At 39.7% G+C, this 9,799-nt stretch overlaps 1 protein-coding gene across 2 annotated transcripts in view; it reads left to right on the top strand.

Moving 5' to 3' along the window:
* The window catches only part of UNK (unk zinc finger), a 670,943-nt gene that overhangs the window by 130 nt on the left and 661,014 nt on the right, over positions 1-9,799 (top strand). Inside the window, exon 1 of one of the 2 annotated variants that reach the window (XM_086930733.1) lies at positions 62-1,395. The exons of the other annotated variant lie outside the window; for it this stretch is intronic. Within the exon in view, the coding sequence (XP_086786859.1) occupies positions 1,346-1,395 (50 nt within the window). The 5' untranslated portion in view covers positions 62-1,345. Of the gene's footprint in view, positions 1-61; positions 1,396-9,799 lie in introns of those variants that run through there. 2 annotated transcript variants of the gene reach the window in all.

The raw sequence follows: 9,799 nt of genomic DNA, 5'->3' as shown, positions 1-9,799 counted from the left end.
CTGACGTCACGCGCAGCGGCGGTAGCAGAGGGAGCGAGCGTTATTGAGCGACAGAGGATCCAGAAGGAGGCAACGTCCTTCCGGTTCAGGCCACCTCCATCCAGCTGTGACCAGCGCTTCTGCGCGGGAAAAATACGGGTCCTTGGCAGACTCCACCAGATCAGTCTGGTAACATTCGTGCTACACGGTCTCCACAGGCAACCTGTCTCAGACCTAGGGCAAGGACCCCGCCCCCCTTTTCAGAGTGCACTGCACAGCAGGTGGTGTTAGGGCTCAAAGCAGGTGCCGTCTCCCTCTTTTCGGTATCCAAGAAAGGCCAATTATTTACCTCTGCCAATGGAGACTCCCAGCCACCTAACCCTTAAGTAGCCATTGTTCCCTTACCTACCTAATTGATTTTTGTCATCAACATTGGTACTACCTAGTTATTGATGTATGTCATCTAACCTGGTCTGTTTTGAACTCTCTTCTGTTATGTTGTCGAAGCGTCGAAGGCGCTTTTGTTTGAAGGGCATTGGAGAAATTATTCTATTGCCAATGGAAAAGATTGCGGGATACTCAAGAGAATTCGTTTTAGGCATCTAATTTTACGTGGGCTGCCAGTGAAGTTCTTGACTTTGCATCTTATTTTTTTTGTCTTGCAAATCTTGAATAATGTTCTTTCATTAGACAATTAGTGGGTTCCTGAAAATTCAATATGATAGTGAAACATGTATTCTGACGCCAAGCTGCTCAGTTTGCAGTTTTTTAAAAAAAATCCTCGAAAAGCTCTACTGCTCTTTCAGCTCTGACGTGTAACCCATACTATTTAATAGGTTAATGCTGATGACGTATGACTGCGAAGAATTTGACACTTATGTGTTCAAACTCCATACAACTTGATCTAGTGGTACTTTGTAGTGAATGAACCCCTAAAACGGTTCTGTTGCACCTGTAACGCTAACTGTTCTTAACTGTCTTGTCATGAATTATGATAGTTATCACTACTCTGTTTATGGGAAATAAGAGCCCATAGGTGTTTTGTCACACTATTTTACACATTTTGAGTGGCTGTGTGATGTTCATCCTGGTAGCAAAGTTAAGCACCTTACCCAGTAGGGAGGACTATTGAGGGAGGCCCCCTAGAAGGCTGTTTTAATAACCTAAAGTGCAGGATAAATAATTGGCTTGTAGGCAGTCACAAGCATATCTGTCTTTACTTGCTATTGCCTTGCCCTGCCATGCCCTGCCAGTCGTGGTAGTAAGCTTTTCGCTGTGTAGTCTTACCCTGTGCTGCAGAAGAACAAGTCCTGAGGATTGGTAATTGGCTGGATTCGGAACTCGGAGCTAACAATATCTGGAGGTTATGGTCTCTGAGGGTTCGGAGGAGCATGGCTCCATGCATCACTGGACCAGGTGATTATGGTTTGGAACACATAGTACTGCACCAATTTTAATATCTAAAACGATGTAAAGGAGTTTCGGCTTTGGGTTTTAGGGTTAGAGAAATGAGTGATTCACTTCAAGCGTTTTTTCAAATGAGTCTCTCCACCACTCGTTCAAGTAGCTAATGGTGTACAAAATGATTTTTCAATGCAAGTAAAAGTGTACTTTATCAGACTGATCATGTAGCGAGGAAAAAAGCAGTGGCAAGTATGCACGTCTGTATCAACTCTAATGCAAGCTCTGTATTGAGGCAAAGTAGTCATTATTCCTAGTAATTCGACATTCTTGTCTCCAACTCGACCTTCATGTGGACAAATGCATAAGTCCTGTATTTTTCTGTATTAAACTCTTCAATTTTGAGTTCTATGTTATTCTTCAAACACTTCCTAGATTTTGTCTGAAAAACTAATTGCATGTTACACCTATTAGTGTACTCATATGTGCATGCACTATCTCATCTGTAGTTTTTGGTTTCTACTGGAAAGTGAATTGAATTTAGCATGCATGTGTCAGTTTAGTGTTGGTGAACAGTGCATGACTGAAAATAGGTGATAATGAAGTGCATGTGGGGCTTGGGGCAGTTCAGACTCTGCTTACTTGTAGTATCGTTAATTATTAAAATATTAGGAGCATCCTTTCATTTTGAACATAGCGTGATACCCTGGTTATTTTGGGGAAGTTGATGATTAAAACTGGCTCCTTTTCTGTTATAGGTCTTTTGCATTTACATGCATGTTTGAAGGTTAGTCTCTTATTGATGTAGAGCAAGTGGAGCTACTGAAGACAAATCCATTCTTCGCCTTTCAGAATTATTTCAAGGTGATAGCAGGCAGTCCCAGATAGATTGAGTTACAGAAGTTAATTTGTCTTTACATGTTCTTTCTTTCGGATCTCATGTGATGACAATTCCATTTAGTTTTAAATTCGTTTAGTGTGTGGTAGTTTGCATGTATTAGGTAGTGTGGTCCAGTGATTGTGCTGTAGAAGATATAGCAATCTGGATGCTATAGAAAGTGGTTTTAGTGTGACCAACAAGTTTTGGCTGGCCACTTGCAAATTCTTCTAGGGTGTGCAGCAGATCATTGTGTTGGCAATGTAGTGCATGGGAATATCGTTAACAAGTTTGAAATCGTTATCAGCAGTTTTTAGAGGTTCTGTTTTTAGAATAGTCGCTCAAATTCAGGTCGAAAGTCTGTGGTGGAAGTCAAGTAAGGTCCTGGTAGCAAAGTTAATCACCTCGCCCACTAGAGAGAAGGAATATTGAGGGAAGCCCACAGCAGGTTGTTTTGGAATCTAAATTGATGAGCACAGGATAATTAATTGGCTTGTAGGTAGTGTGGAGTGTGCAACGCAGGTATATTTGTCCTTACTTGGTATTGTCCTGCCCTGACACTAGTATTAATAAACATAAAGGCTTCCATACTCATAGATAGGTTGGAAAGTATACTTATGTATCTATACTAATTGGCATAGGTCAGAATGTCTGGAGGAAAGTGACGATATGGGAGGAGAGGCGCAGAGGAGTGGAAGTATAGGACCACTATTTTTGAAGAGTTCTGCATGAGCAACCTGAGAGCCATCCAGAGAACTACAGTCGCATGACTGGAGGGAAGGGAGATATAGTTTAGCTGTTGTAGACCTAGAGGTGGTAGGAGAAACCGAACGAGGTGATGTAGTCCTTAAGTGAGAGAGTGCCGTGAGACGATTTAGAATTTCCTAGAAGAAAAGTGGTTGATTGGGATCTCTTGGAATTCCATTCCACTGATAATTCGTGGTTATTAATGAGCAGAATCATTGAAGAGCTGAGCTAATGCCATTTGTGGGGAGGAGGATGAGTGTTGGGCGATCTGCTGTATCAAAAGCTCCAATAGGTCAAGAAGAATGAGCACTGACGATTTGCCATTGTGATTGGCATAGGGAATGTATGAGTGCCATGTCTGTTGAATATAGGGCATATAAGCCAGTTTAGAAGGGATAAGTTGGTTGTTAGAAAAGAAATGAATAGTGAGGTGATTGGAGGCTAGACATTCTGGTGTCTTAGAGAAGAAAGAGAGCAGTGATGCTGGTTGATAGATGAGTATCAAAGGCCAGCAGTTTGTTTTTCAGTAGAGACTGTACCCCAACTAATTTGAAACATTTACAAGTGCAGCGACTGAGAAATGAAGTTAGGCCAAGAACACCTTTGGAAAAAACAGTGAAAATAGCAGAAGGCTGAGGGTGAAACACAGTAATTTAAAAATGTAGCTGATGAGCTGCATATTGCTTGCGGCATCCTAATATGTTGCTTATTTGTGGTTCCAGTTCTCATTTTCTTTTTCTAGTGGTAGACAACACAAACCGTTTTAGTTGTGAAAGGGAGCATGCGTAGCCTTTTCTGATGCCGTCCTTTTATTGGCTATGCTAACAACTGTTTTCCAGGTGCATGCAAAGGCAGGGAAACCTATTTTCCCGGATCCCGGGGCTCAAGACAATGTGACGGAAAACTCTAGTTACAAATGATGATTTATCAAAAGCCACAAGCTTACTAGAGAAGTCCTCCCTGTCATAGTCAGCATGATCATCATATGGGAAATAGTGGGATTAAGTGGCGCCCTTTCATGTTTCTCTGTAGAAAAGGTCTAGCTCGATAATGCTATCATACAGCAATAGAGTACCACTAATAGATACTGTACACAATCTTGAAAGTGTAGTACTACATTTTTCTATTTCTCTCTAGTATGTATACAAGTGGAGTATGCAGTTCCTAAAAGAAGAAAAAAAGGTAGCTGAACATGCAGTAGGTTGCGATGGGTCTGAGCAAGCAGATCGTAGGGGATCTGATTGCTCAGAAGCAAGAGCCCTCACGCACCCAGATGGGTGTCATGCTTCATCTTTGGGCAGCTCCTCATTGGGCCGGTGCTGCAATGCCCAACAGGCCCTCGAGGGGGCTTTTTGCTGGAAATCTTTTAAAATAAGACGCTGTGATGAAGTGTGGGTGAGGGTGCTGTGTGTAGAGATTGGTGTAAGTGTGGTATAAAAATACCCAAGGGAGACACTGAAAAATGTAATACATAGGACCTCTTGTTAAAAACAAGGGGTGCTGTGTTAGAGACAATGATTCAGTACAGCTCACAGGAAAGCGGGAATGTCAGTCAACTTGTTTCATGCCTTGAAAATTCCCTATGTATCTCAACACTTTTTCAGGACCATGTAGCCTAATTTACCAATGGTTAGGGTTATAGTTGCGGTAATTAGCAACAACACCCAATCTCAAAAAGTCACCCTTAAAGTGTAGAGTATCCCTTTATGATATCGAAAATCCAATTCAATTTGAGCCAGTAAATGGCCCCTTAGGTGATGGCAGAGACCACGCTAGCTGTGGAGTGAAAGGTGTGCAGCATGCTTGGAAAGCTGCAACCTACCTCTCTTCCACCCCGCAGGGCGCTCTATTGTTACCCACTAATTTATAATTTAGAGTAAGTTCCATTAGAGCATGTGAGCCGTGGCCCTGCTAGAACAAAGCTAGCAAATATCACACATTCATTCATATTAAATGAAGCATTATAAAATTCAAAGTAGCAGTGTGTTCATACTAGCCGCTTTAAAGCAAAAGAAAGGCTGCTTGTGTCTTAAAGAAATTTAAAAACATGCTAACTGGGAATTTTGGAATTTGCAGGTGTCTATATGGTTGCCTTAAAGTAAGTTTGCAAAGTGTGTTGACAATAGAATTATGGAAGATTGTTGGCACCAGAGACCACTGCAAAGTCTGCTAGTTGGAGAATAATGAAAATCTACAGCATTTGCTAGCAGGCATTCTAGAAACTTGTAACATACTAGTAGGAGAACTCGATGTATTTAAATGTGCATATGTGAGGAATTATTGAGATTGCAAGCTAGAGTGTTGCAAATTATGCATTATGCAAATGTTACCTGAAAGTTGAATCTGCATTAATTTATGGTACCCCTGCTTGCCACAGCTGTGCTTTGCAGTCTTATAGGTAAACCACCAATTTTTGAGCCCAGGGGCCTGGATTCTAAACTTTGCTCATGTGTTTGGCTGAATGTGTTATGTTGGGCATATGTTATAACATTTTGTGCCTAATATTGGAAATATGTGAAGTGCATTATAGTTGTGTAGTTCAGATGTGTAGATTCCCCCACTTGATCTACACGATCTTGTTGTAACTCCCAACAGAATCTTATAATGTATATTGCACTATATCTACCTGGCAAAGGATGTGCTACATAAATCCCAGTACATGCATTCAGTTAAATCCGGCCAAGTCTCATAAATGTGCTTCTTTGCCACTACATTTTCCAACATTTAATGAATGGAAGAGTTTCCATGCATGATGGTATTTAAATCCTAACAACTTTTAGGGATGTTACTGACATGCCATTTCAGAAGCATGGTTTGTGGCTCTCAAAAAATAATAATCCTATTTCTCCTTTGTAAAACATTCTTTAAATACTTCAGATACTTACCAGCCTACTGGTCGAATGTGCTTACAAAATACGTTTTGGCACTATATATTCCCAAAATGTATTGGAAGGAGCAACCCAAAACTTAAAAGCCAATCAAAATTTGCCAATTTCGTGCTGGCCGCATGTGACTTAAAAAATGCAACGGGCCATTATTCAATTTGTCTATAAACGAAATTTTGAATACCTGGTATACTGTGTTTTAAAATGCATATTATTAATATCTATAGATGTTTGTGTGTATGTATGTCAAAAGTACCTTCAAAATCCCTCGAAGAAAGCACACGAACACTTTAATCTCCCAAAAGCCTTTTAATTAGAAAGTTTAAAGGCAATCACTCTACGCGTTTCGGGTCTGTGACCCTATATATATATATATATATATATATATATATATAGTTTTCACACACCTCCGTGATTCTTTCAGAGGTCAAAAAAGGACGGCACTCCAAGTCGTTGTTCAGCCAAAGTGGTTTATTGGCAGACCCCCATGCCCCCTTGACATACGCGTTTCACCTATTCGGCTTCCTCAGTGTCAAAAAAAAATAAATATATATATATATATATATATATATATATATATATATATATAATCAAACTTCACCATCCAAGAAGGCGCTGACTCCGTGTATCTTAGTTCAAGGGTGTTTATTTTACATCAACTTCTGCTCAGACGCGTTTCGGCGGCAACCTCCGCCTTGCTCACTAACATCTGACCAGACAAAGTAACGCTTTTTATACATGTTCAAACTTTCACATGAGTCATAATTGTCATCCCTATTGACATACGCGTTTCACCTATTCGGCTTCCTCAGTGTCAAAAAAAATACTATATATATATATATATATATATATATATAATCTCTACCCTTTGACACCTTCTGTTCACACGGCGATTTCCACACCAAACAGACAAAAGGACCCCGAAGCAGCAGATGTATTTAGTGGGAAGATTTATTAGCTCTTTCAAATGGTATTCCAGGCGTGACGCGTTTCGGTTAACTAGTAACCTTGATCACATAGCGACACTGCAGTTTGGTACATGTTTAAATACTCATTTTTTTCAACCATTACAATCATGTGATGATAAACAGTGAGAAGATACTTCTGTTGACCTTATGTCCTTATGTATCAGTAGCGACCAGTTTAAACATTCGCTAGGTTCTGGTTTGTATAGTTATATATATATATATTGCTGCATAAATGCATTATAAAACAATGTGCAACATTACGCAATAAATAACTAAAAATTGTGTGTAAAGAGACTTAATTCTCATTTTCATAATCTTTGCAATGATAATTTAAAGCGCAGTATTCCTTTGTATTTGATGAAAAATTATAACAGCATAAATGCCTAAGATTGTTATGTGCAATATAACGCATAGGTTATGTAAACATCTTATGTTTAAAAAAACTCTATAAAATTGTTTAATATGAAGTTAAAACATATTAGTATAAATGCCTATAAAACCAAATGTGTGCAAAATCACGCTTATTAGTGCAAATAATGCTTCTGTGTATATGTGTGTGTGTGTGTGTGTATATATATATATATATATATATATATATATATATATATATATGTATGTATATATATATATAATCAAAGTAATCCTGGCCGCTGTCATTGTGGGCTCAAGCAGGCGCGGACCTCTTCTCCTTGAAATAAATTCAACTTTTTTAATAAAGCGCCATCACACCGTCAGTCGTGTTAGCAGTGGTGATTTTAATGTCCGCAATCACAGAGCAAATGCTCTCCTCGACGCGTTTCGCTCCACAGGCGGAGCTTGGTCATATGATGCGCCAAAAGTAGGTGTTGCAATATAAAGTGTTTTAAAAGCTCAATCACCAATAAAAAAAGGATGAAATGCAAAGATAGGCAACATGTCATAGTAGCAGCTGTTAAAACAATCTTGACAGGTTGTATAAAATACAAACATGATAAAGTGCAAAACAGTAATAAGAGCAAAGTGCTCCGGTCTCAATTTGATGAAGTGGCCAAAAGGAATTCTCACATGATGGCAAATGCCTAATCTCTGAGATTTGACAAAAGCAGAATTAGCAAAAGCAAATAATTAGCAGTACACACAAATTATCACAAGAATAAAGTGCAAATGCAATATTCAATGAAAAAAATGTACAAAAGATTCGCTAAAAGCAGAGTTCATCAAAAGTTAAAGTGCAAATGCATTCACTATGGCCACAACTTCAAATATGAATTGACAATGGAGAGCAATGCACAAAAGCTGCTACATGCCAGTTTAACTAAAGTGCTAGTGTCTAATGGGTGAAAAAATAACTAACTATAAAAAAAGTGACTATGACGGCTGAGACACAAAGTTATTCGACCTACCAATTCATAACAGAATGTGTGGGCCTAGCAATCAACAATTTCAAAGAACTTTCCTTTTCTAGTATGACCAACAAAAGGAAAATACACTACAGAAACAGAATAATGAAAACAGAGATGCCCTATTTACAAAAAGTTATGTAATTCATCAATGATATTAATCCATTTGGTGCCTTAGAGTCTAGCAGTAAAATGAAGTAAGTTTCTTTTTTCCTGAGAAGTTTTTCTCAGTCGCCTCCCCGTCCGGGGTTGGGGACCGAACACAAAAGCGTATAATGCAGGTCTTTTAGTTTGTTGTCATGAACAGCTTTGAAGTGGCGAGCCACTGGATAATTGCTGTCAGAGATGACTATGGCTCGCACATGTTGCAGGATACTTTGGTTAGCCGGCAACTTAGTGCTGCCAATGTAAGAAAGATATCATGTACATGTCAATTTATAGATAACAAACTCACTGCGACAGGTAAGATATTCATTAATGGCGATAGGTTTGTCACTGAACGCCGATTTGTATTGCGTGCCATTTTTCGCAAAAGTACTTGCGCGGCATGACGTGCACTTAAAAAAACCTGTTTTAGACAGCCAAGTGCGTTTGGGTGTTAACTCAGGCTGAGTCTTATCCAGTGTATCCTTCATGGAGGGAGCCCTCCTGAAGGTAATTGCAGGTAACTTGGGCAAGATGGGACCTAAAATTACATCTGTTAAGACGATAGGCCATTCAGAATTAATGATCCGTCTCAGTTTACGTTCACAACTGAGTTTGAATCGGATATGGCCACGTTCTTAGGAATCAGTAATTCCTCTCTCGAGCGAGATGAAGCTCTCAAGAGTGCACGGTTTAAAAGATCTAAATTGTAACCGCGCTGAAGAAACCTTTGAACTGACTCCGCTTAGCACTGGTTAGATGTGATTGGATCACTGCAGAGTCTCTTAATGCGAATAAAATCGCCAAAGGGTATACTGTTTATGGTGTGAGATGAGTGGGCACTCCGGGCGTGGCAAATAGAATTCCCAGCCGTTGCCTTCCTATAAAGCTTTGTAAACAACTTGCCCTGCTCAATGTAAATATGTACATCTAAAAACTCAGCCGAGCTTGATGTAATCGTTGCGGTGAATCTTAAGTTACGAGTGTTGATGTTAATCTCATTCACAAAAGCTTGGGCCTGTACCTGCGAGCCCTTCCAGATGACACATATGTCGTCTATAAAATGCCAATAGTGGGCTAGATGTGGGAGCCAGTGGCGATGGGCTCCCTGGAGCACGTGCTCCTCCCACCAGCCAACATGTAAACATGAATAGCTGGGGGAGAAGCACGAGCCCATAGCAACCCCTCGTTCCTGATGGTAAATATCATTTTCAAATTGGAAATGGTTGTTGGTTAAACAAATCTTGGTCATCTCCAACAGCATGATATTGTGGTCTCGCAGGACTGCATTGCGTGTGTCTAAATAATATTTAGTGGCCTCAAGACCCTGAGAGTGGTGAATACTCGTGTATAAAGATTCACTGTCCATCACCAAAAAACAGAAATCAGAACACCAATTGACATCTTTGATTTTAACTA

Source organism: Lissotriton vulgaris, chromosome 7 (assembly GCF_964263255.1).
Source record: "Lissotriton vulgaris chromosome 7, aLisVul1.2, whole genome shotgun sequence".
Lineage (NCBI taxonomy): Eukaryota > Metazoa > Chordata > Amphibia > Caudata > Salamandridae > Lissotriton > Lissotriton vulgaris.
Note: the sequence above shows the minus strand (reverse complement) of the source record. Positions and strands in the feature narration are given on the sequence as shown.